Source organism: Macaca thibetana, chromosome 9 (genome assembly GCF_024542745.1).
Source record: "Macaca thibetana thibetana isolate TM-01 chromosome 9, ASM2454274v1, whole genome shotgun sequence".
Lineage (NCBI taxonomy): Eukaryota > Metazoa > Chordata > Mammalia > Primates > Cercopithecidae > Macaca > Macaca thibetana.
The window spans coordinates 4,917,177-4,944,646 of NC_065586.1; the positions used below are offsets into that span (position 1 = coordinate 4,917,177).

General features: G+C 39.4%; 2 protein-coding genes and 1 long non-coding RNA gene across 5 annotated transcripts in view; 1 reads left to right on the forward strand and 2 right to left on the reverse strand.

Annotated features, from left to right (window-relative positions):
* LOC126963006 (aldo-keto reductase family 1 member C1) overlaps nucleotides 1-17,233 on the forward strand; it is a 1,156,278-nt gene extending 1,139,045 nt beyond the window's left edge. Inside the window, exons 2-10 of one of the 3 annotated variants that reach the window (XM_050804865.1) lie at nucleotides 2,811-2,896; nucleotides 5,478-5,645; nucleotides 6,493-6,609; nucleotides 7,912-7,989; nucleotides 8,433-8,555; nucleotides 11,443-11,552; nucleotides 11,827-11,992; nucleotides 15,139-15,221; nucleotides 16,970-17,233. In XM_050804865.1, the coding sequence (XP_050660822.1) occupies nucleotides 2,813-2,896; nucleotides 5,478-5,645; nucleotides 6,493-6,609; nucleotides 7,912-7,989; nucleotides 8,433-8,555; nucleotides 11,443-11,552; nucleotides 11,827-11,992; nucleotides 15,139-15,221; nucleotides 16,970-17,012 (972 nt within the window). In that variant the 5' untranslated portion in view covers nucleotides 2,811-2,812 and the 3' untranslated portion in view covers nucleotides 17,013-17,233. Of the gene's footprint in view, nucleotides 1-2,609; nucleotides 2,897-5,477; nucleotides 5,646-6,492; nucleotides 6,610-7,911; nucleotides 7,990-8,432; nucleotides 8,556-11,442; nucleotides 11,553-11,826; nucleotides 11,993-15,138; nucleotides 15,222-16,969 lie in introns of those variants that run through there. The other 2 variants (XM_050804864.1, XM_050804866.1) reach the window with 2 other exon arrangements.
* A 686-nt stretch (nucleotides 17,234-17,919) lies between these two features.
* The window catches only part of LOC126963016 (uncharacterized), a 105,027-nt gene continuing 95,476 nt past the window's right edge, over nucleotides 17,920-27,470 (reverse strand). Inside the window, exon 2 of the long non-coding RNA XR_007728892.1 lies at nucleotides 17,920-18,294. This is a non-coding gene — a long non-coding RNA (uncharacterized LOC126963016). The remainder of the gene's footprint in view (nucleotides 18,295-27,470) is intronic.
* Nucleotides 23,570-27,470, reverse strand: part of LOC126963009 (aldo-keto reductase family 1 member C1-like) — a 29,545-nt gene continuing 25,644 nt past the window's right edge. The window contains exon 7 of the mRNA XM_050804873.1: nucleotides 23,570-23,816. Coding sequence (XP_050660830.1) covers nucleotides 23,585-23,816 — 232 coding nt within the window. The 3' untranslated portion in view covers nucleotides 23,570-23,584. The remainder of the gene's footprint in view (nucleotides 23,817-27,470) is intronic.

A 27,470-nucleotide genomic window follows, 5' to 3' on the forward strand; every position in this document is an offset into this window, starting at 1 on the left:
TCTCTTTGAGTTTATGCTATATGCAGTTCTTTAAGTTGCCTGAATTTGTAGATTCTTGTATTTAACCAATTTGAAAAAGTTTTGATGATTTTATTCTCCAAATAATCTCTCTACCACCATGGGTTTGCACTTCTCCTTCTGGGAATCCAATACTATCATACTGGTTGGCTTAAAGGTGTCCCATAAGTCCCATAGGACCTGTTCACATTTCTTTATTCTTGTTTCCTGTCCTTAGACGCAGGAATTTCGAGTGCGGTATCCCTATGTGCATTGAACATATCTTCATCCTTCTCAAATTTGCTACTGAAACACCCACTGGTGAGTTTTTCATTCAGGTATATTTTTTAGCTCCAATTTATTTCCTCTTCTTTTTTATAGTTTCTGTATTATGACTATATTTTGATTTTCTTACTTTTTCAGATTTTCTGTAGTTCTTAATCCATAGTTTTCATTAGCAATTTTAGCATATTTAAGACAGCTGTTTAAATGCCTCTCAACTAATTTTAATGCCTGTGATTCTTCAGGAATGATTTCTATTAATTTATTTTCTTTCCCATAATGGACTGTGATTTCTTGTTTGTTTGTATGCCTTGCTATTTTATTTTGTTTTTTTTTTTTTTTTTTTTTTTTGCACTGGAGTGTTGCTCCGTCACCAGGCTGGAGTACAGTGGTGCCATCTCGGCTCACTGCAACCTCTGCTCCTGGGTTCAAGTGATTCCCCTGCTTTAGCCTCCCGAGTATCTGGGACTACAGGCATGCGCCACCACGTCCGGCTATGTTTTTATTTTTATTTTTATTTTTTTTTAAGTAGAGACGGGGTTTCTCCATGATAGCCAGGATGCTCTCAGTCTCCTGACCTTGTGATCTGCCCTCCTTGGCGTCCCAAAGTGCTGGGATTACAGGCGTGAGCCACCGCATCTGGCCTGTATGCCTTGTTATTTTATTTAACTGGGCATTTGAAAAAATAAAACATCTTTGTAACTGCATATAGATTTGTTCTGTCATGACAGTCACCAACTCATAAGTGTGGCAGGTTCTCAGTCAAGGCATCAGCCCTACATAAAACCTCAAGGCCTTCTTAGTTTGTTTCTGAACATGCACCTACATGGATTGTTTTTGCCATTTTATTTTTCACCAAATAACCAATGGCTTTTGAATCACTTGCTATTACAAAATTTTGTATCCCAGTTTCTCCTCAGTGGCTTGGATGGACTATTGCATGTCTCTTCTCCTAGTGTTTTGCCTGTAACATCTGTATGTGTATAGTCACCCTGAATCTCTACTGAGCCACTCTATAAATAAATAAGTTTATTTCACTCAATTTTAGATATTTTCTAATGTTTCCATGAGTCATATGGGAGTCTTATAATCCACGATCTTGTTGAAATTATCCTCTGTGAAAAATTTCAATATCTTTATAATATTACATTTATGTCAATGTATAACAATTTACCTATGTTTCAATTTCTGTTTGTTTTATGAAAAAGCCAATAGAAGCAATCAGGTCACTGCAAGTTGTGACTCTTCCAAGATGTGAATCATGGATCATGCAAATTACATTCATGTTCTAACCTGCCCTCCAGAGGGAAGATAAAGTAAAAATTATCCCATGTGAGGATTATTCACCAGTTTATATGTCATTAGTTACCAGTTTTTCTTTATGAATAGTGTTTAACAATATTATAAAGTATATCTAATAGTTATCAGGTTTTTGGCTTGTTACTTTTTGATAGTAACTTATAAAACCGGCTGGAAAAGACAAATAAGATAAGGCACAGTTTGCGTGTTACAAATTATATCCAAAGTCCAAAAGCTGTTAATAAGAAATCCTCTAGTAAAACCACATCGAATTTTATTTTTTATTTACACCCACATCAGGATTACAAGTTTATCGGGACTGCACCTTGATCAGGAAGGGATATTTCTCTTACAAGGCTAATAAGAAAGAAACAATAAATTTGCTGATGAAAACAGTAATGCATTTAAAAATTTTAACTTTAGGCCAGGCGCAGTGGCTCACGCCTGTAATCCCAGAACTTTGGGAGGCCGAGGCAGGCAGATCAGGAGGTCAGGAGAGTGAGACCATCATGGCTAACACGGTGAGACCCCGTCTCTAATAAAAATACAAAACAATTAACCGGGCATGGTGGTGGGTGCCTCTAGTCCCAGCTACTTGGGAGGCTGAGGCAGTAGAATGTTGTGAACCGGGAGGCAGAGCTTGCAGTGAGCCGAGACTGTGCCACTGCACCCCAACCTGGGTGACAGAGCGAGACTGCACTTCAAAAAACAAATAAATAAATAAAGTAAACTTTAATTTTTAATGGAGGGCGATATTTTAGTGAAATGCTCATTAGTCATTCCTTTAAACTGTGTGTGTGAGAGAGAGAAAAATGAAAATTCATCATTTCAAATAATGCAAGCTACAGAAGGAACATCACCATGGAACAAACAAAAAAGAGCTTTGTAGCTGGAGGTTTCTACAGTCTTATGTAAACTCACAATTTGTTCTACAAATCTCTTTGAATAATTTATGTCTCATAAATAGAGACTTGGAATAGCAAAACTACTTCAGAGAGAAATTAGTGAGTGTATCATGACTGCATAATAATTTACTTAGGAATTTTCTTAGATAAGAAACAGTTGAACTGGATTCAATTTTTATCATAGCTTATGTAAGACTGCCTCTGTCCCTCCTCTCACATGCCATTGGTTAACAAGCAGACAGTGTGTCCAGGGGCGTTGCCTGCTCATTGGTCTTATAGCGTGTGAGGGAGGAAGAAAGACACATTTGCCAGTCAGGCCAGTGACAGAAATGGATTCGAAACATCAGTGTGTGAAGCTGAATGATGGTCACTTCATGCCTGTCCTGGGATTTGGCACCTATGCGCCTGCAGAGGTAAAAATAATATTTTTAGTGTTCAGAGTTTAAAGGAGCAAAGCTAGAGTAAGTGGAAGCTGACCAGGTTGTCAGGCTTGTGTTCCCAAGTTACTCTGCATGACTCTCCTTAAAACGACAGTCTTTGTTCTGCAATGCAGTCTTGTCACAGGGTCATCTACTGCTTATTTGGGGCACTGTTTTGTCTTCTGTTTATGTTTATTTCACAGCCTGTCAGAGTCTATAAAACTCAGCAGAAAGAACACGGCCTGCCTACTCCCTCTCTTGAAGATTGATTGCAATGGGAGTGGTTTCTCTGTTTCTTTGTATAGTTGAACAGATATTTACTTCTTCCAAGAAGACACAATTCAGAGGAATCTTTATGGCAAAAGTTAGTGGAGACGGGTTGCATGAAATCTGTTGGGAGAGTATCACTGTTCTGATGGGCAGCCTCGTGCACCAAACTGTAATACTAGAGCTGGACTAAAAAGAATTTCCCATGTACTACTCTCACCTCTAGGAAAATTACCTGAAAGGATAAAATATCCTCATTTTAAGAAAAAATAAATACTAGAACGTAACAAGGAAAATTTAAATTCTTTGTCTTTGTTTATATGGGTCAGATTTGTATCAAAATATTATAACAGAGAAATTTCTTGTTTCTCTGACAAGAAAATTAATGGAATAGATTTTATTTTCTAGGCTTAGCTCTTTCTATACTGGAAGAAAACTTGTATCTCAAGACTGTCATGGGAATACAATGTGTATGAATAGGGACTAGTTATATAAAATTTGAGTCTCACATTTCTCATCTATACAATATAAGGATTTACAAAGGGACATTTTGAAGACCATTGACAGGAGTGGTTTACTTTAATATAAATTGGCACGGAGAGGAAGTAAAGATGAGAACACCACTGAAACTCCAGCTTTGGTAAGCCTTTGAGTGCTCGCACAGCAAAGAAATGATCAAGGATGATATGAGTAGTGGGCTGTGAGACCCAGTATCTAGTTCCTTGTAATTTCGTGGGAAAAAGAAAGCCTCTGAAATACTTTTAAGATAGGAAAACAGTTTGCTTTGTTTCTGTTTTTGTCATTTAAAAGATATACTTTCAAATCTGTATCCACATTTGTTATGTAAGTCAATAATTGTAACTTTCACTGCAATCATATGTTTCCTAAAAGAGTTGCCTTGAATTTATGGAGCTGAACCCCATTTTGCTAATCACTCACTCCCTGCAGTCTATTTCTTGTATATACAAATCAATATCCTTAGAGTATACATCTCTACTCCTAGTATTTAGTTCTGTCATGTAGACAGAATGGCCAAAGGCTGGGTAGAAAAGACTTAACATAATAGACTGCTATGCATAGATAGACAGGCCTGTTTCCAATATAAACCTGCTGGTATCTGATAAGGTGGATTTCTCGCTATTTTCTAACTTATAAGAATGGTGGCTATAAGTAACTGCTTGTGCAAACTGTGGAGTTTCTGTGTACCTGCTTTCCTTTTGGAGACTGGAAGTTTTGTGTCTGCTAGGCAGAGTGAGTCAATGTAAGCAGTCCCAGAGAAAATCTTAGTAATGGAGTATGTAGAGAGCATCTCTTGTAGACAACAGTTCACATACATTGACAAAATGTGATGCTGGATAAAGTCAGAGCGTTCTGTGCAGCAACAGGGTGGGAGATGAATCACAGGAGCTTACACTGCATTCCTTCATAATTCCTTCCATGTGGCTATTTCCCCTTCTCTCTTTTCCTTCCTTCCTTCCTTCCTTCCTTCCTTCCTTCCTTCCTTCCTTCCTTCCTTCCTTCCTTCCTTCCTTCCTTCCTTCCTTCTTCCCCTCCCTCCCTCCCTCCCTCCCTCCCTCCCTTCTTCCTTGTTCCCTGCCTTCCTCCCTCTCTCCTTCCTTTCTCTCTCTCTCTCTCTCTCTCTCTCTCTTTTTTCTTCTTTCTTTCCTTCTTTCTGAGACAGAGTCTCGCTCTGTCACCCAGGCTGGAGTACAGTGGCGTGATCTCTGCTCACTGCAAGCTCCGCCTCCCGGGTTTACGCCATTCTCCTGCCTCAGCCTCCCGAGTAGCTGGGACTACAGGCGCCGCCACCACGCCCGGCTAATTTTTGTGTGTGTTTTAGTAGAGACAGGGTTTCACCGTGTTAGTCAGGATGGTCTCGATCTCCTGACCTCGTGATCCACCCGCCTCGGCCTCCCAAAGTACTGGGATTACAGGTGTGAGCCACCGTGCCCGGCCATTCCTCGTGTTAATTTCACCATACTAAAATTAATTAAGATTATATCTATATCTGTAGGTTGCGTCCTGTTAATTTTTCAAAAAAAAAATCACTGAACCTGAAATTATTTTGGGGACACTTCCAAGTTAGTGATTAAGCAGTGATTTTCTGTGACTGCAGAAGTTCCTGCTATGCCCAACCTTTATTACTAACTGGGAAAGACCCAGGCTGACTGGGATGGACTTGTTATTCTACATATAGAACATATCCAAGAAAGGAGGAAAAGCTGATTTTTGTGAACGTCGCTGCTTGTGCCTGAATTAACCCTCAGGCACATTAGTCAAAAAATACTGCCTTTGGTTGCTCCCCCAGGTTCCTAAAAATAAAGCTATAGAGGCCACCAAATTGGCAATAGAAGCTGGGTTCCGCCATATTGATTCTGCTCATTTATACAATAATGAGGAGTACGTTGGACTGGCCATCCGAAGCAAGATTGCAGATGGCACTGTGAAGAGAGAAGACATATTCTACACTTCAAAGGTACTGTGCCTATGATGAGCTTGTGTGCACATGTATTTATTGTGATTGTGTGGAGGTGGCAATTCTATGACTGGATCCATAGTTGACGGTGAATTGTGCTTATTTATTTCAATTTATTCACAATTATTCATGTAGTAAAACTAAAATCAAAAGCAGGAAATGAAGATGACTTTCTCATCTTTGCAGTGTTCCAATTCATGACTTCAAAGTGCCTTTCCTTTTTGAGTTCAGCACAGATCAGTATGGTTTAACATAGAATATAGAATCAGAAAGAATCCTAATCATATTATATTATTAGTTTCGTCCTGGGTGAGTTTCTTACATTTGTTACGATTCTCAGTTTCCATTATTGTGTTGATCATACAGAGAGAGAAAGCAATATAAGCAAGCTCTGTGAGTATTAAATAATAATGCCTACATTGTCTCAAATTGTGTCCAGCCCAAGTTGACATATTAAAAACTGTGTTTGCTTCCTAAGCTTCTAAACCACAAAGATACTTAGTCTTGCCCATTGGGCTGAATAGATGAAATAATTACACTACTAACATGAGTTGTAAAACATACCAAAGATAATTCAGATAATGGGTATGCTTATGATTTGATAACAATTTTTACCCTTTGAGTAATTTCACTCTTTCATTCAATATATGTACTAACAATATATCCAACATATTACAAAGTTCATCGGGATATGGCAGAACAAAAGGCATCACAAGAAGAGAGAGAATTCGTTTGCCTGTGATCATTAGTTTTGAAGTAGTAGAAAATGTCTAAATATTAGGTGGAGCAAACTAGTAAAATTGGCTCACGTTTTCATTACACAACTTCCTTTCTCTCACCTCTGCAGCTTTGGTGCAATTCCCATCGACCAGAGTTCGTCCGACCAGCCTTGGAAAGGTCACTGAAAAATCTTCAATTAGACTATGTTGACCTTTATCTTATTCATTTTCCAGTGTCTCTAAAGGTGGGCAGCTTATGTGATCAAATTTATTTCACTTTTGTTGTCAGCATAAATATTGTTCTCATGGATATTTGAACTAAGCATTTTCCTAGATTGTTTTCATGGATATTTGAACTAAGCATTTTCTTAGGAGGACATAGGTATTATAACATGGAAGAAGAGCCCTAAACATAACTCCTAATTCCCTTTCTATTGAATACATTTTGAATCCATACTTCTGTGATGCATGTGTACAAGAAAAGAGAGTGCAGAATCCTCAAAGCCTCTGCCTCAAAAACTTGAGGAAGTGACAATCATCTCGTTGAAGGCACAAGGTCTTAGTTATGACTCCTGAGTTCACCTCTTGGGATGTTTACAGACACAGAGTTTCATGAAGTTGTGGTGTCCAGAAAAGCTGTTGCACATAGGGTGAACAATGAGTTTCCATCTTCTTGCCTCTTTTCAAGGGGCAAGAACTCAGTCCGGGTGTGTCTTAAACTACAAACCTTCATGGGAAACCTTGTTGCTTCTGCTTCCTCTTTTTTCACACTGGAGTTTTTATTTTTGCTTAGCCATGAATTATTGTGTCATTCATAACTTTTATTTTAAGGTTACAGAAAACTACTCAGACTAGTTAATGCAAGGGTGTATTAGATATAAAAATGGGAAGTCAAAGCCATGGATACATTCAGAATTTGATAAAATCTCTAAAAATGTATCCTTTCTCCATCCTTATCTCTGCTTTATTACAAAAGGCTTTTAAAATATTTGTTCCAACCTTTTTCATTGGTGGCATTTATGGCTTTGGAGCACTTTCAGGCTCATGGTCATTACCGTGAGCTCCTGTGCATTTCCCAACTTCCAAACTAGCCTTGAAAATGCCTCCATGGACCATGATTGGTTCATGGTCCTGTCCATGGAACATCACATGTTCAGGGAGATAAAGAACTCTGATAGTGGCATCTGGGTCAAAAGTACAATCCTTTATTCCTGGATATCAAGGTCTTTTGCAGTTGAAGAGAGGTATTGTCACAGAGAAAATTATAGGAGCAGAAGAAAGTAATGTAAGTCAATGATGACACTCCATTAGTAACCAGAAAGATGGTATTTATTTATACATATAATAGTTATAAGATATTAGAGGAAGTCTGTCTCCTGAAGACATTCCTTATACCTTCATATGTAGCACAGTTTGTACATATCACTCTCTGGAGCATTGCGTCACCTATCTCAAGGAGGATTAGTGTCCTTAAATGTACCTCAGAGCATGGCTATGTGTGGGGAAATTTATTTGTGACATCACTAAACTGACTGCTTCTACTTCAGCCAGGTGAGGAACTGATCCCAAAAGATGAAAATGGGAAATTACTATTTGACACAGTGGATCTCTGTGCTACGTGGGAGGTGAGTGCTTGGAGGAGAGCACAGATAAGAAAGATGAGATAGGAGATATCTGTTTCCTATCTTTCAAGTGCAAGAATGGAAAATGCACCATTGGATCAAAAACTTAGGAGTTTTACAAAGGTAGTTTTTGTAAGCAGTAAGGAAGAAGAAATGACAGGCATACAAAAGAGAGAAGTGGAGGAGAATTGAGGGTAAGGAGGACTGGGATTTCTTTCCTTGCCTGTGCACTAATCTCTCCAGTTTCCTAAGAAGGAAGCAAATTCTTACTCTTACAATCACTATCTTCTTCCCCAATTTTCTGTTTTATTTTCTCCCTTTTAAGAACCACGGCTACGTAGTTTGATTGTCACATCTAGACAGTTGTTTCTTTCACAGTTCTGTGTCACATTTATCTTGACCTTCAGTTGACTACACTAATGACACCTCACAATTCTTTTTCCCAGGCCATGGAGAAATGTAAAGATGCAGGATTGGCCAAGTCCATCGGGGTGTCCAACTTCAACCGCAGGCAGCTGGAAATGATCCTCAACAAGCCAGGGCTCAAGTACAAACCTGTCTGCAACCAGGTGAGCACCCCCAGCCTCCTCTCTTTTCTGCTCTTCATGCCCCTCTTTCTGTCCTATTGCCAAGTATCCATTCATTTAGTCCCACTGATCTTTGTAAAAGAGAAGATTCTAGAGAGCAAAGCCTCTGTCTAGAAGGGCATAGAGGGCTCCTACTTGTACCCAGCTTAGAAAAGTCTTATGGAAAGGTGTTGCAACTTTGATGCTGAATTGTGAGTTATATTTAGGGGAAGTCAGTTCAATCAAGGAGGCCAAGGATTGTCAATTAGATTCAGGGAAAGGTGGACTTACCCCTAAGCTATGAAAGATGACCAGAGAGTGGATGGGTGAAGGTGATTTGGAGGAAATTGTGCATAGATATGAAGCCATGAAAAGATGGAATGAGCAGTACATAAGGAGAGAGTGAGAGCAAGAGAAGAGAAATACTAGGGATTTCCATGGAGTTCAGATGTCTCAGTGCCTCTTGGTATCTCTGCTTTCACGCTCCTTGACCAAGGGCATAGATACACTAAAAATTATCTGCAGACAATGAAGGTCATCCGTGATAGAAAGAGAAACTGACATGTTTATGGAGATAATCTGTTCAGAGTGGATGAAATCAACGCTGAGGAAGGTTCAGTAGAACATCGAGCTGACCAATGACTGCCCCGCTCCTAGTCTGCTGCTGTTCTTTGGAGTCTGTCATGCAACCAGCTGCTTAAACACATCTATTCTATGCGTGGTTCTTTCATAGCCTAGACATAATTCCATATTTTCCTTGCATCCTGATTGATGATTCCAGGCCTCCTTGATCAAATTGACTGCCCCCAAATGTTACACACATTTCAGCATTAAAGTCACCACACCTTTCCCAGTACCTTACACTTTTTTGTTTTATTTCATTTTTAAAAATTTAGAGTTAATGAGTAAAGATCAACAGTGGAAATACATAATGTATAAAATTTGTGAATTTGGTATAATGATATGGTGCCATGATAATTACATAAAAGCAATGAGAAATTAATGTGGTTTTAATACTAGTAGTTCCCCAATTTTTAATATGGCAATTTTCAAACTTTCCAAAAATTTGATAGAAGTACTACTGGAGGCCCATATTACCATTTATGTTCAAAATTACTAACATTTTACAATGTTATATAGGGATATATTTGCATAAATATATATAATGTTTCTAGAACCTTTTCAAGGTAAATTGTAAAGATGACAATTGACCCCTAGAGACCTCTCCAAGCATGTCACAGGAATGAACATATTCTCCCAGTTACAGTGTCATTACTGTATCTAAGAACATCATCTACAGCGCCCTCATGTCATTTGGTATCCAGTCCATATTTGAATTTTCCATTGTTTAATCAAAATGTCTTTTGTAGCTCTTCTTTTTTTTAACCAGAATTCAGTTGTTTTTATACCATTGTATTTTGATATCAGTTAACTTGTTTTTCCCAGTTATTGAAGGTTTCTGTAAATTAGAAGTTAGATGACAGTGTTTTATTACATTGGTTTAAATCTTTGGGGCAAGAAAATGTTTTTATCATGCCATGTTTTTCAAACTGCATCACACTAGACTGCATACAATCACAGAATGCCCCACTAGTGGTAAAGCTAGTTTTAAAAACTTGGTTAAACTAACGATGGTCAGATCTGTTGTTTTTAACACATGTTTTCTCTTTAACGATTACTAGTAATCTGCTGGGGGATAATTGTCGACAGAAGAAGTCATAGTCCCATGACGAATTTTCACATATGATTGAGTATACATCAGTGATTTGAAGTTTTTTGTATTGTATTTCTGTTTTCTTGTTTGTTATTTCCTTGGGTTTTTTACAGAAATTTTTCAATTTTAACCACTTGTTTAACTACTCTTACCTGACATTTTACTAAAAATAGTTTCTCAACAAGTAAAAGTAATAAACTATTATTCTGCTAAATCCAGGTAAAAGTTAATGTCTTCCTTCAGTTAGCAATGTACTGAGAATGTAATTACTATAATGATCACCATCAGAGTAGACAAATATTTGTGTTCTTTTTCTCATTCTCTCACTAATTACTATAGACTCATGGATTTTTGTCCTATGCTTTTTAATTCATTTTACTTATTTTTCAATGCTCATATCTACTCAGTAGGTATATATGTGTATATAGATAGATAGATAGATAGATAGATAGATAGATAGATATATGTGTGTGTGTGTGTGTGTGTGTGTGTGTGTGTGTGTGTGTGTAGAATTTGGTCAAAGACTCCTGAGGGTAGGTCTAAAAGACAAAAGCACTTGTTTCATAGGAAACCCACTGGTGACATTTGAGATGTCACCATACAAATCCATCATACAAAAAGGAAAAGTAATTAAAGATTATTAAAATTATCAGTATTTATACATATATGTATGTTTTCTAGTTCATCCATTATATATGGATATATATGTATCTCATAGATGGCATATATGATATGTATAAAATATGTTAGATGAATTAGAAAACATACATATATATGTATACATTTTGGTTCTTAATTAGGAAACTAGTTCTTTTGTCTTTCAGACCTGCTCTCATGACTCTTTGACCAAATTCTTGATATCTGGCACGATATGATGCCCAAAGCTCAAAGAATCTTACCTCATCCCAGCTCTGAAATGGCCGTGTCTCCTTCTAGTGGTCAGAGTTAGGGAGAAACCAGGATAGGGTTCATAGAGTTGCTTGTGCTCAGAAATAGCATTTCTATTTTCTTAGGAGGGGCATAAAATTTATTTTTATGAAAAAGATCATTTCTTGACAATAATATTCTCAGTTCGAATTTAATGCTCTATATTATTCGGCTTCTTTTACTTTGGTGATTTTAATATTAATATAACTTTTGGATTATCTGATGCCTTTCCATCTTGCTCATCTGCAGGTGGAATGTCATCCTTACCTCAACCAGAGAAAACTGCTGGATTTCTGCAAGTCCAAAGACATTGTTCTGGTGGCCTATAGTGCTCTGGGATCCCATCGAGAAAAACCATGGTAATAAGAGATACACGAATTTTACGTAAAACATTGTTTTAATTTAAAAAAATTTAATTAGCTCATGCTATTTCCTGGAGTTCACTGACAGCTGACTTGGGATGAGGGAAGAATTTGCATTTCTGACAAGATCCCAGGTGATGTTGAGGTTGCTGTTCAGGGGCCTCACTTGAGCAGCTCTGGTGCAGAGTGGATGCCTTAGTCTGTTTAGGGAGCCGCCTAACAAACTGTATCCCCAGCCTCAGGGTTTCAGCATTTCCGCCTTTCCTTCCAGGGTGGACCAGAACTCCCCGGTTCTCTTGGAGGACCCAGTCCTTTGTGCCTTGGCAAAAAAGCACAAGCGAACCGCAGCCCTGATTGCCCTGCGCTACCAGCTGCAGCGTGGGGTTGTGGTCCTGGCCAAGAGCTACAATGAGCAGCGGATCAGAGAGAACATGAAGGTGAGGAGCCGGGCTGTGGGCCTCAGGGCTGCTGCACAGTGTTCTTCACACGTGTACTTCTTGTAAGGCTCTCAGGATACCCTTGGGCCAGCTCCATTTCCCTGTATTTCCTATGCATGAACTCTTTGTGTACATCACAAGGATTTCTTCTACTCTGGCACAGGAGAGGCAACACAGATGGAGAGAAATAGGATGGGATCAAAACCAGAGATTTGAATTAGCGTTAAGTCAATGATATCCATATCCCTCTGTTAGGGATATGTCCTTTTCTTTATTTTCTATAATGAGGTGTTTGATTAAATGTTTTTTAGTCTCCAAATCATCGCTGGTTTTTTGTTTTTTGTTTTGTATATTTATGAAGTATAAATTCCTTATATTTATTCTCTTAGAATTTTATCTTTGCAAATTGTTTCTTTAACTCTGCCTTTTTTTTTTTTTTTTGGTGAGGTGGTTGTCTTTATTTTATGTGTAGGAGACCATATTTATACCAATACCTAAGGTTATAAAACAAGCCCAGTTAACACAGAGGCTTAATGCAAAAGCATTTATTGAGCGCAAGATTCCATGGTTAGAAAATTAGCCTGGGCTCAGCCTAAACTCAGTCCAGTCCTTCTGTTCCTGGCCGGGCTCTCATGTGCATGCAGGGCAGTGAGACAGCTCTGCTTCAGGATGTCCATGGGGCATCTGTCTGAGCGCCCCCCTCTCCCATGCAGTTCTTTATCCTCCAGTCATCCAGCCCAGGGTTCGTCTCGGAACCGGGCACGACCCCAAGGCAGTGAGTGGACACGTGCAAAGCCTTTTCATGTCTAGGCTCAGAGCTGCCAACCATTGCTTCTGGGAAATTCTATCACTTAATGCAAGTTACACGATAGGTCAGACTCAAGGGGTGAGGAAATACACACCACCTCTTATTGGAAGGAGCTGGAAATTCATATAACCAAGCAAGTGGATACAGGGACATGTGATTGTTAGAGGGCATGTTCCTAATTAATCTATCAGTTATATGATATGTGTGAAATAATATATTAATAGGTATATGTATGAATACGAATATATGTAAATTGATGTATTATTTTATATATTCTCAAGAATACATCCAAGTCTCTAAAGAATTAATATCAAATACATACATATATATGTATGTTTTCTAATTATATATAGATACATGAAATATGCATCATATATGGTATATATATTGTAAGTCCTATGTCGTATATATGACATATATCACATATATGTATATGTCACTATTTTCTAAAACCTTAAGTAAAATCAGTGTAGAAATCCATAGGATACTCTGAAATAATGACACAGAGAATGAGAATGAGAAAGAAAGTAAAAAATGACAATGAAACAATAGATGAATCTAGGTAATAGCATTCACTATATGATTTTAAAAATATTTTTAGACATTTGAAAACTGACAAAACAAAAAGGAAATGTCATAAAAGACTGTGGAAATTATCAGTATTTATACGTGTGTATGTTCTCTAATTCATCTAGTATACATAGATATATATATGAGATATATGTTATATATGTTCAATTAATTAGAAACCACATATATATGTATTTATTCTGGATATTAATTCTTTAGAGACTTGAATGTATTCTTGAAATAACGTCTTCCAAATTTTACCTGTGTTGTCATATTCTCTGTGGTTGTTTTCACAAACAAAAGTTTCTATCCTTCATGTAGACTCATTTTTCATGTAGACTCATTTTTCATGTAGACTCATTTTTCATGCCTCTTTCTTGTGGTTGGTGAGTTTTGTGTCTTATCCTATATTGGGACTATCACAATATTTTACTGTGTTATCTTACAAAATTATTAATATTCTTTCCTTATAAATTTGGTTAATTCGAATAGGATTGACTTTTTAAATACTATATGAAATAAGGATCCAAACATGCATACCTAATTTTTGAATTTTTAGCAAAATCTCCCACCAACATTTATTGAAAAGTTCACATTTGCTCACATAACTGATTTTTTTACCTGTAACATATATGAAATTTCCATGAACAATTATCTGGCCTCTCTTCCATCTTCAATTAACTTTTTTACTTTTCTGTACTATGATGTTAAAAAGTAAATTTCACTTCCAGTATGTTACAAATATTTTTCTAACTTCATTTATTTAATAATATCTTAGCTATTCTTGACTAATGTGTTATTGAAAATTTTGAATTGTCTTATTAACTTCTGCAAGGAAATAAATGTTTTAGTCTCTTCTTGACATTGTAATAAGCCTACCGATCAAGGTGGAGAGAACGGAATCTTTGACAATATGGAGATTTCCAATCCATGATCATAATATGAATTTCCCACTTATTAATAAATGGTATTTTAATAAATATAACATTAATTTCATAACTTTCTCCATTACTGATAATTATAATAGTTTTTGATAACTTTTCATTTTGTTTTGTGGGTTTTCCAATATTAGAAATTTTAATAGAAATATTAAAAGAATAATGCAACACATCTTCTTACCTAGATTCATCAAGTGTTACATTGATGTCATTTTTTTACTCTTTCTCTCATTTTCTGTATTACTCCTTCAGTTTCCCTATTGATTTATATGCTTATTTGATTTAATGTATTAGAGTGACATCTTTTTGATATTTAGAGTCTCCCAAATTTATACAGTGAGTACCCATGCTTTTTTAATGTGAAATCATTAATATTTAGACAATTATAGGCTTGAGTAATGTTGAAAACTAATTTTTCCTATTATACCTGTGCATTAGAGAGATAGATATTCAACATTATTCATCAAACCTACTAAATTACACTAGACATTACAAAATTTGCCTCTAGATTCTTGTGGGTCTTCTAGGTACATGACCCTATCATGTGGGCACAATGTCAGCTCTGTTTCTTCTTCAGCATCTTTTGAGATATTCTCTTTGTCTGCAGTGTTGTACAGTTTCAAAATACTTTATCTCGGAATGGATTTCTGCTTACTCTTCATCTGGTTTTCATTGACCCCTTGAGTGTTTAGAGAGGTCTTTCATAAATTTTGGAAACGTATCAATCTCTTAAGTATTGTCTCTGCACCCTACTGTCTGATTTACTTGGTGTTTCCCAATTGGCAATGATGTAATCTAAAAATAATTAAAGTTTTCTATTACTTTGATAGGTCTTTGAATTCCAGTTGACTTCAGAGGACATGAAAGCCATAGATGGCCTAGACAGAAATATACGATATTTGACCCTTGATATGTAAGTAATTTTGGTGATGGGTGTCCTAATTTATTTTCAGAGGAGGAATGTAGGATGGGTGTTGAGAGTGACCTCCACAGCAGGGGCACAGAGGCCAATGTGAGACAGAGGTGAGACAGGAGCTTTCTGGGCCTCTCCTCCTGGATTCACTCCAGAGCCCTGTTCTCTGGCAGGGAGAGTGGCCCGGGGTCAGCGTGGGTTGACTTGTGCCTCTGCTCTTATGACTTCATGAAACTTTCCAGAGCACCAAGATCATTGCTGAATCTGCACCTTCCATGTAGGCCTGGCATTTCTACCACTGTCTAGTGCCATGCTGCAGATATTACCCATGTGTTCGCATTAGATGTTTCCAAATTTGTGCTTATATGTTGTTCTTCCCAACCTGCACAATGTCTTACCAGATGAAAGGCAGTTCCACCAACCTTGTGGGCCAGGTTCCAATTCCCACCTACTTCACATGGAATTGCTTGCCAGATCCTGTCAATTTAGCATTTTCAATCTTTTCAAACCTTTTCCCTCCTTTTCTTTGCATCTTTTCCCATGAGCCAAACACAGCATTTGCCTACAAAAATTCTGTCTTAGTGGAGCAAATAGGAGGGCTTGGCCTTGATGTTCTGCAATATGGAGATCTCAGTGCAGAGGATGAAGAAATTTTAAAATCAAGTGAAGAGTGTAGATGCAAAAGCACCATTGCTGGAGATAATTTATAACCAATAACAGACGTTTACTATTCCTCTATGTTCTAAGGTTCTAGGATTCATAGAAGGTCACTCATAAAATGAGGGAAAAAAGAAGTTATGTAACTGATGGCAGTGGAGATTTTAATAACTAATAGAGATGATGAGATAATGTGTAAAAAAACAAGCACAATGGCACATCATAAGTATGCAAAATTTGGTAGATATTATTAGTAGTATTTTATTATTTAGAGGAAAATACCAAATGAAAAAGGAAATCATAAAAAAGAAAAGGAAAAGTGGCAAGCATTAGAAATTTTTTACAACCAATTAATGTTTTCTGGGATCGTAAAATCAATCACTAGTGCTATTTCCTAGAATTCAAATATGATCTGGAGTAAACCACTTGCAAGCTTCTGAGTGTTTGCTCTTGGTGTAATCACAAAGGATAGGCTCAATTCCCTAATTAACAAGTTGTAACTGTACATGTGAGCAGTCATTTATCTGTGTCTTTATGGGTTATTGGTGCCTATAAAATGGTTTATGCATTGTAGCTCTTTGGATATTGGACCCTATATCAAACACAACAATTTACATTTCTGAATCTAACCAGTGTGTTGCATATGATAGGCAGGTAATAATACGTTAAGTGATTAAGTATTATTGCTACCAGTATAATTGCCATACTCAAAATTGTTTGTTAGTGATGAGCATATATCTACCTTGTTCCTCTTCAGTGTAAGGCAGAATGAGTTCCTGTTTTTACTGAGAATTTGAAATAGAAAAGTCAGAATATCTCTTTGCTCTGTTGACAGATGTAGAGAAATATGTTTGAACATTTGACTTTGTGTGTTTTATGTGTTAAGTTCCAGGCAGGGGAATAGAATTAAGTGATTATTTTGAAAATACAGATACAATAAAGTTATGTTCATTAAACTAAGAAACACAGATTCTAGAGCAGTCAGAAAATGAACTTCTTAACATCTACACTAGTGGCTGTTTCCTACACTGTGCTACTTGCTAGTAACAGAGTCATTGCCATTCAGGGTGTACATTTTTTTCTCTTTCCAGTTTTGCTGGCCCCCCTAATTATCCATTTTCTGATGAATATTAACATGGAGGGCATTGCATGAGGTCTACCAGAAGGCCCTACGTGTGGATGGTGACACAGAAGATTTCTCTATGCTGGTGACTGGACACGTCATCTCTGGTTAAATCTCTCCTGCTTGACCACTTCACCAAGCTACAGCTAAGCCCATTGGCCAGAAAAGACAGACAATAACTTTTTTATCATTTTGAAAAAATTAAATGCTCTCTCCTAAAGATTTTTCACCTGCTTTAGTCTCCATAACTTCTATGTTTTCTTTCCTTCTGACACACTAATGACCCAAAATTGTGATTTGCCTATGTGTTTAGGGCCGGGGTTGGAAGATGATAACAACCATTTAAGATTCATTTCTGCAGTGGGAATGGGTGGAGGTTCACCCTCTGGGAAAGGGGCAGGTGACAGGTATTGGTCAGTGCCTCTCTAGCTCTTGTTGGAAGCAGCACATGCAGCATGGAGTCTACAGGGTGAGCGATATTGACCACCAATTCATGGGGTCCCTCCAGCAGTGTGAGGGTCAGAGTTTCTGGAGCCTTGGGAGGAGGCATCCCTGTGAGAGGGGGCGTCAGGGAGGTGGAAGGGCACCCACCAGAAAAAGTGATTAGAAGTGAGGTATGAGGAGGTTAAATAAGAGAGAGTCAAGCACATCTCTGCTTGGAAAAACATTTCAGCACCCTTTTTTTTTTTTTTTTTTGATCATTATATCTTGTTCATGAAAGGGAACTTTCCACAATGCTTTAACAAACCCCACAGCTGAGAGTCAGGCATGAATCTTTGATGTGTGCCCAGTCACAGCGTTGACCCTATTGGTCTCTGGTGGGGCAAGACATCAAAGTCATCATTGACTAATCACATTCCCCTGACTACCTCATATTTAGAAAATATTCTTAGATTGTAAAAATGTGCTGTTCATTGGTTATATTTAATCTTTTAAATATTTTATACATTAAGCAAAGCATAGTTACAAGTATAAAACAGAAATATCCCAAAGTCATTATGTATTGCACTCAAGATTAAAATGGGAAATAATAAATCTAATAAATCATGTGTTCCAAGACTTCAAGCATCTTTTGGAAACAGGGTATGTGAAACAGCACACTGTTTTCAAACATTGGTAAATTGTAAGAACAACTCTTACAAAGGCATTTCATTCTTATACATAATTTTCAGGGGAACTAAGTAAATCAGCTAATCATGAAGACATGATTTTCATTTCAGACAACACTTTTGAAAATGTGGGATAGTCTCAGGGCTTAATGATCAAAGCATTTTGAGAACAGTGGTTTTTAAGCTGGACACACTTTCTAACACATTTACCCGCCACTATTCTTACTCTAGTAGCCACGTTAACCCCTTCAGAGACTCCTTCTCAAGGCATGTCTCAGAGCTGATAGGCATCCCAGCAAGTTTGCAGCTCACAATTTTTCCGTAAATTACTTACTCTATAAAATTGGAGGAGGCCATAAACTTTAGAGGGCCCTAGACCAATTTTTTGGATTATTTTTGGTCTACTGTCATTCCGTTGATGATCTTAGATATTCTCTGCATTAAATATCACCTCTAGGCAGAGAAATGCCCCCACAAATATTTCTAGCTCAGATTTTTCCTCCAAATTCTACAATGGAAGATCACAGTGTGAACTCTGCATCTCCACATTAAAGTCTAAACGACATTCGCACTTAGCATGTCTCAAAGAAACCTCATGTAAACCACGGCCATCCTGTTCTACCTTAACTTTCTGAGTCTAAGGAATGATAATTTCACATCTCATAAACCCGATTGATATAATTGTCAAGAAAAGATTGACATTTTGTTAAAACTTAATAGTCAAGTGTGTAACGCTTAAGCAAACTTTCATATTTCAAATCTCTTTTGCACGTGTAACTCTGACTTCAAGATGTGAAATAATCATTGGGTCAGTCATTTGTAAATACTAAAACTGCTATGGACTTTTTCCAGTTTGTCACCATCCATTTTTATAAAACTCTTACGGTTAAAAAAGAAAAAAAAAAATTTACTCAGAATTTCATAAAGCCAAACACCCGATTTCAGGAACACTTATGATGTCAAAAAATTGTATAGGGACGTCTAATCACTAATTTTACTATTTTTTCTCTCAAAGAAATGCTGAAGGGAAGAATTCAGGTTGAATGAAAGGAAATAGTAACTTATAGCCATATAGAATTATAAAGATTTCTTGTAAATGTGAATATACGGTAACATAAAATCATGTATTTTTGAAATTTTGGATTCTACTCATTATTTTACTTCAAGATTTAAAATATAAATGTCTAGAAGTAAGTATAATTCTAAGTTAATATGTGTGCAATGTAGGAAGCTGTAATTACTGACCAAAACCATGTGAAGTGGAGAAAACCTGGGGATGCAGATTTTTTTTACATGAAATTGAAGTTAAATTCATATTGATTTAAAGAAAATTATTGTAATTTTTTAAAGTTTTTGTCATCTCCACAGCAATCACAAAAAGAATAATTGTAGAATATATGCAAGAGGAAAATCAGAAGGGAATCCAAACTTCATTTAAAAAATCACGCGGCCGGGCGCGGTGGCTCAAGCCTGTAATCTCAGCACTTTGGGAGGCCGAGACGGGCGGATCACCAGGTCAGGAGATCGAGACCATCCTGGCTAGCACGGTGAAACCCCATCTCTACTAAAAAATACAAAAAACTAGCCGGGCGAGGTGGCAGGTGCCTGTAGTCCCAGCTACTCGGGAGGCTGAGGCAGGAGAATGGCGCAAACCGGGAAGGCAGAGCTTGCAGTGAGCTGAGATCCGGCCACTGCACTCCAGCCTGGGCGACAGAGCCAGACTCCGTCTCAAAAAAAAAAAAAAAAAAACAAACAAACAAACAAAAAAAAAACAAATAAAAAATCACGCAACCTCACACAATGGTAGTAACGGTGGATATGAAGGATAGAAAGCTATAAACCTCGTAGGAAAACACTGAAAATGGCAAAAGTGACTCCTTCCCTGTCACCAATGACAGTCATGTGTTGCATAACGCCTGGACTATCTTCTGAGAATGGCTTTGTTAGGCAACTCTGTCATTATGGGGACATGATAGCATTAGAGATAATTCTCTCAAACACTGTCATGGCCTTATCAACTATGCTTCTGTAATGTTCTAAATCCTTTGCTGCCATTCCAACAATGTTTACCACATTTTCCTAAGAAATGGGATCCATTTCACCAAACCACTTTTCTTGCTCATTCATAAGAAGCACTTCTCATTTGTTAAAATTACATCATGATATTGCAAGCATTCCGTAACATTCAAGTTCCAATTTGAATTCTAGTTCTCCTGCTATTTCTACCACATCTGCAATTACTTTCTCCACTGAAATCTTGCATTCCTCCAAGTCATCCATGAGGGTTGAATTCACTTCCTCTAAACTCCTGTTCAAGTTAATGTTTTGCCCTCCTGTCATGAATCATCAATGTTTTTAATGGCATCTAGAATAGTAAATCTTTTCCAGAAGGTTTTCAATTTTCTTTGCCCAGGTTCTTCAGATGAGTCACCATGGTAGCCGTAGACTTATGAAATGTATTTCTTGAACCATAAAAGAACAACATCAAAATTACTCTATGATCCATGGGAAACAGAATGCATGTTGTGTTAGCAGGCATAGAAACAACAATAATCTCTTTCAACCTCTGTGTAAGAGGGCTCTTGGTTGATTAGGTACCTTGTCAACAGGCAGTTCTCATTTCAAAAAACTGTTTTGCTTTGCTGAGCAGTAAGTCGTAACAGTGGGCTTAAAATATTCAGTAAACCATTATTTAAGGAGATGTGCTGATATCTAGGCTTTCTTGCTTTATTTATAGAACACTTGCAGAGTAGATATAGCTTAAATCTTAAGGACCCTAGGATTGTTGGAATGGTAAATGAGCATCATGTGTTACAATATAGCTAGCCAGGGAGGGGAAAGATCTCTTTATAAAAGCTACTGAAAGAAATCAGAGATAACACAAACGACAAAACAAGTACAAGAGGCAGCAAAAGGTAACAGATGTCAACTATAAGATCTCATCAAGAACTAAGAAAATGGAGAAAAGTACAAGATGGCAGATGGAAGGCAGTGTTAGCATGCCTCTCCCACTTGGAGATTAGTGTGTAGGGATTTACATTGTGAATTTCTTTTCAAGAACAAATGCAGAGACTTAACAGAAACACGAAAAAATTTTACGTACACTTTGAAGAAGTCACAGGCACAGCCCTACTCCATGAAACAAGAAAAAAACACCATATCCCCAGATTCTGAGGGGACAGAGTTCACTCCAGAGTATACATCCCCACTGGGGATCTGGAAATTCAGGCCACAAGAGAAGGCTTTAATCCTATGCAGAGTGGGAATGCATTTAGGGAGCCAGTGAAATACACAAATAGAAGCAGCAGTGGGAGGTGCCTTGCAGGCATTCCCAGTCTTCAGTGTGAACTCAGGGAAGCCATTCCTGACTATATGTCACAGGGGCCCTTGGCGAAGTCAGCAAATGAGCTCAGAGAAGGGTCACAGGGTAAAAGAAGCTCCCAACTGAATTTTGTAATATAATCTCAAGTGGGGACACGTGCCCTTGAGTAGAACCCACAAGGGAGAGCTGGAAGTGCATTGCAGACATGAGTGCAGAAGCCGGGTATCCAGCCTTGTGGGCAGACCAGGGGGGATGTGGCCTGAAAGCCATGATTATTATCTCTGTGGGAAAGCTGATGGCCTGGGGCTGGTCTGAGTTTTGTGCACAGACTGTCTGGATATAAATCTGGCACTGTTAGCAGAGCATTACAGGAATGAAAGGAATGAAAACTGCCTTGCCAACTCCATGGGTGCTGGGTGAGGCTCCCTGTGGGGGGCGGGTGCACAGCAAGCTATTCAATCTTAAGTAGAAGGCATTTGAGGTCGGGGCATGGAAAAATGCTGAGGCACTGTGTGTATGTTATTTGTGCTGAGAATGAAACTCCTTGGCCTTGAAAACAAGACAGGGAGTGGTGTGTGTGGTGTGATAAGGAATGCTGAAAACGGCCTCCTGAGAATGAGGTTTGAGTGCTTTTACGAGGCCACAGATGTCTCACGACCTGACCTCATGAAGCCATCTAGTGCAGGTTTGTGGTTTAACAAGCCCTTTCAATAAGTACTCGGTGGATGGATGCTGTAGTGGACCTTCTTAGAAGAGCTGCCCCTGCCACCACCCCGCACCACGCCGCTCAGCTACAATTGTCTGAGAACTCACTGTAAGCTGTAAGCAGCCCACTACTTCCCACTCCCTTTGTGAATTCTTCTGTGCAGCAGAGGCAATGAAACTCTCCTCTGGAACATTACCCCAGCAGCCTGAGAACCACCCCTTCACCCTCACAGGGGCTGCAGCCTGCCTCATCCAAGGAGACTCAGAGTGCAGGACCACCTAACCCTGGACTCACTGGTGGTACCCCTCCACCCACCCTGGTAGCTTAACAGAAAGATACACTTTTAGGAGCTTCACAGCCCACCCCACCCCATCCCTCATTGCCTGAGAAATCACTTTCCCTGGGCAACTCAGGTCAAGCTCAAATCCCACTGTTACCACCACAGCTGGTGCTCTTTTGCAAGTGCCACCCCCTAGCTGGAGACCAACCAAGACGGTCCACACAGCACCTCTAGGAAGAATAAATAGAACTGTTCCCAGGAAGGAGAAAACACCTGCATGACCTCAGCTATTATCACTGTGTACCACATCCTGACCAACCAGAGGTCTTGAGTGGGTCCACATGACGAGTTCACTGCTCGCATAACCAGCATTCAAGAAGCCAGCACACTAAGCCTATCTACAACCAGGGAATCTCAGAGTCTATGTCACTCCCCTGCCACCTCCATCAGAGCTGGTGCTGGTATCCACTGCAGGGAGACTGGTGCTGAGAGGAAGCCTGGGCTGGATGGCTGGAGGACGAAGAACTGCATGGAGGAGACGGAGGCACCCCAACAGATGCCCCATGGCCATCTTGAAGCAGAGCTGCCTCACTGCCCTGCACACACATGAGAGCCCAGCCAGGAACAGAAGGACTGGGCTACATTCAGGCTGAGCCCAGGCCAGTTTTCCAAACTTGGAATATGAGTTAAATAAATGACTTTGTCTTAAGCCTTTATGTTAAGAGGGTTTGTTTTATATCCCAAAGTATTCATATAATCTTGATCTCCTCTGCATACAAACAGGACAACCAACGCAATAAAAAAGAGTCGGAGTTAACAAGCACTTCACAAAGATAAAACTCTAAGAGAATAAATATAAGAAGTATATACTATGTGAGTATATATGGAAAAGAAAGAAATTCACAATGACTTGGAGACTAAAGAACACCTAATTAAATTCCTTGTTTTAGAAAACGAAGAAAAGGAGATGTACCTGGCAGAAGGATACAAAGTCAATTGTCAACTCAATGCTGAAACCCAAATCTCTTGTTGTGATCCCATCCTAATTCTCTCCACCCATGCTGCCTCTCCTGTGATAGAGTGGAAAACCCTTACAATGAACATAAAGCATTTGTGCATAGAATATGCCAGGGAAATGGAGCTGGCCCAAGGGTGTCCTGAGAGCCTTACAAGAAGCACACATGTGAACGACACTGTGCAGGAACCCTGAGGCCCACAGCCCTGCTCCTCACCTTCATGTTCTCTCTGATCCGCTGCTCATTGTGGCTCTTGGCCAGGACCACAACCCCACGCTGCAGCTGGTAGCGCAGGGCAATCAGGGCTGCGGTTCGCTTGTGCTTTTTTGCCAAGGCACAAAGGACTGGGTCCTCCAAGAGAACCGGGGAGTTCTGGTCCACCCTGGAAGGAAAGGCAGAAATGCTGAGGCCCTGAGGCTGGGGATACAGTTTGTTAGGCGGCTCCCTAAACAGACTAAGGCGTCCACTCTGCACCAGAGCTGCTCAAGGGAGTCTCCTGAACAGCAGCAGCAGCATTACCTGGCATCTCCTCAAAAATGCAAATTCTCTCCTCTCCCCGAGACAGCTGAGATTAACTACAAAAGACTGAGCATGCTTTGATTAAACATTTCTCATCAAAATAGTATTTTAGATAAACTTCCTGTTGCTCTTAGTACCATCGTAAGTTTCGCTGCGATCCCAGAGCACTACGGGCAACCAGAACAATGTCTTCTGACTTGCAAAAATCCAGCAGTTTTCTCTGGTTGAGGTAAGTATGACATTCCACCGGTAGATGACCAAGATAGAAAAGCATTGGATAATATGAAACAGTTATGTTAATATTAAAAGGACTAAAGTTAAAAGAAGCTGAATAAATGATGTGTAACATTAAACGTGAACTGTCAAGTAATAACATTTTTCATAAAAATAAATTTATATCCCTGTCTCCTAAAAGCATCAGCCCTTTCTGAGCACAGACAACTCTAGGAACCTGATCCTGCTTTCTAAATAAACTTGACTACTACAAGGAGACCTGGGATCAGGTGAAATTCTTTGAGTCTTGGGCATCAAATTGTGCCAGAGAAAAAGAATTTGTCAAAGAGACATGGGGGCAGGTCTGAAAGACAAAAGCACTAGATTCATAGAAATGTCACTGGTCACATTTGAGCATCAAAATAAAAAGTCTTACCTGCTATATCGACGTGAGCATTTAAAACACAGTAAAATTAATTAAAAATAATTTTTAAAAATCCATGAGTCCACAATAATGAGTGAGAAAATTAGAGAAAAACCAAAAGTATGTGCCTACTCTGGTGGTGGTTGTTGCATTAAGTACATTCTCAGGACACTGCTAATTAAAGGGAAGTCGTTAAATTTTTACTCTGGTCTAGAGAAATAACTGTTCCTTATTTTTGCTTAGTGATTTTTTTTTTCTTTTCTTTTCTTTTTTTTTTTTTTGAGAGGAGTCTTACTCTGTCACCCAGGTTGGAATGCAGTGACTCAATCTCGGCTCGCAGCAACCTCAGGCTCCTGGGATCAAGCAATTCTCCAGCCCCAACCTCTTAAGTAGCTGGGATTACAGGCACCTGCCACCACACCTGTCTAATTTTTGTGTTTTTAATAGAGATAGGATTTCACCATGTTGGCCAGCTGGTCTCAAACTCCTGACCCCAAGTGATCCACCCACCTTGGCCTCCCAAAGTGTTGGGATTACAGGTGTGAGCCACTGCGCCCAGCCAATAATTTTTTTATAGTAAAATGTCAGGTAAGAATATTTAAAGAATATTTAAACAAGTGGTTAAAACTGAAAATGATTTTTAAAAACCCTAAGGAAATAACAAATACAATAAGAAAACTAAGTTCAAAATCACTGATGTATACTCAATCCTATGTGAAAATTTGACATGGGAATACGACTTCTTGTTGAGAATTATCACCCAGCAGATTAGTAGTTATTGTTAAAGGGAAAATGTGTTAAAATGAACAGATCCGACCACCCTTACTAGCTTAACCAAGTGATCAAAACTAGCATGACCACTAGTGCCGCAACCTGTCATTTCATGCTGTCTAGTGTGGTGCAATTTGAAAAACACAGCACGTGAAAGACACTTTCTTGCCCAAAAGGCTTAACCTGATGTACTAAAACATTCAAATCTAACTTCTAATTTACAGAAGCTTTTTCAGTAACTTGAAAAAACAAGTTAAACATTATCCAAATAAAACAATCTGAAAATCACAGCTGAATTATGGTTAAACAAGAGTTACAAAAATTCTTTGATTAAACAATGGGAAATTTGAATATGGACTGGGTATCAAATGACATGAGGGCATTATAGTTAATTTTCTAAGATATAATGACACTGTAACTAGAATATCTTTCTGTTACATGCTTTGTGAGCTCTGTAGGAATAAATTATCATCTCTACAGTTTAGATTCAAAAGGTTCTGAAAATACTATATGCATTTATGCAGATGTATCCTATATATGCCTATATATTTGGGAATGTGGCTAAAGGTCAACAGTTTGAATATAAGTGGTAACATGCATGTCCCACACTATTTATTTCAAAGTTTCTTAAGGTTTTAAAAATGCCAAAAAAAAAACCTGGAGAACTACTGAGAGGTTACAATGTGCTAGCAGCCCTCACTCTCAGCACCTCCTCGGCCTCGATGTCCATTCTGGCGGCGCTTGAGGAACCCTTGAGCCCGCCACTCCACTGTGGGAGCCTCTCCCGGCTGGCCCAGGCCGGAGGCGGCTCCCTCTGCTTGCGGGGAGGTGTGGAGGGAGAGGCGCGGGCGGAACCGGGGCTGCGAGCGGCCCTCACAGTTCAGCGCGAGTTCCGGCGGGGGCCGCACTCGGAGCGGCCGCCGGCCCATGACAGTGAGGAGCTTGGAACCGGGGCTGGCAGCTGCGGTAGGTGCACTGAGTCCCCTGGCAGTGCCGACCCGCGGGCACTGCGCTCGAGTTCTCGCAGGGCCTCAGCTGCTTCCCTGCGGGGCACGGCTCGGGATCGTGGACCTGCAGCCCGCCATGCCCGAACCCCCACCCTGCGGTGGGCTCCCGCGCGGTCCGAACCTCCCAGACCAGCACAGCCCCCTGCTCCGCGGCACTCGGTCCCATCAACCACCCAGGGGCTGAAGAGTGCGGGTGCACGGCGCCAGAGTGGCAGGCGGCTCCGCCCACGGCCCTACTCCAGGATCTGCTAGGTGAAGCCAGCTGGGCTCCTGAGTTTGGTGGGGACTTGGAGAACTTTTATGTCTAGCTAAGGGATTGTAAATGCACCAATCAGCACTCTGTGTCTAGCTCGGGGATTGTAAACGCACCAATCAGCACTCTGTCAAAACGGACCAATCAGCGGTCTGTAAAATGGACCAATCAGCTCTCTGTAAAATGGACCAATCAGCAGGATGTGGGTGGGGCCAGATAAGGAAATAAAAGCAGGCTGCCCTAGCTAGTGGTAACCTGGTAGGATCCGTTGTCAGATTGTGGGAGATTTGTTCCTGTGTTATAAGTCTTGCTGCTTGTGTGAGCTGTAAAAGTTGCTGCGAAGGATTGAAGCTTTATTCTTGAAACCAACCAAACCAGGAACCCACCGGGAGGAATGAACAAGTCCAGACCTGCTGCTTCTAAGAGGTGTAACACTCACGTGAAGGTCTGTAGCTTCTTTCTTACCAGTGAGACCACAAACCCACCACAAGGAGGAAGCTCCAGGCACATCTGAACGTCTGAAAGAACAAACTCCGGGCACACTATCTTTAAGAACTGTAAAACTGACTTTGAGGGTCTGCAGTTTCATTCTTGAAGTCAGCAAGATCAAAAACACACCAATTCTGGAGAAACTACTAACGTTAAAACCACCTGAATTTTAGCGGTTTTATTGGACTATCTTGGGGCTGTGTGTGTTATACTAAATTCACAACTTTTATACTCTAGTTCAATCATAGACCTTTACTGTTTGACTCTTACGTTGTAAAAAGTGAGTTTGAACAAAAATGTGTAAGTTATTGGGAGAGGTGCAGTGACCTTAATGCTGAATAGCATGTAACACTTAGGGAA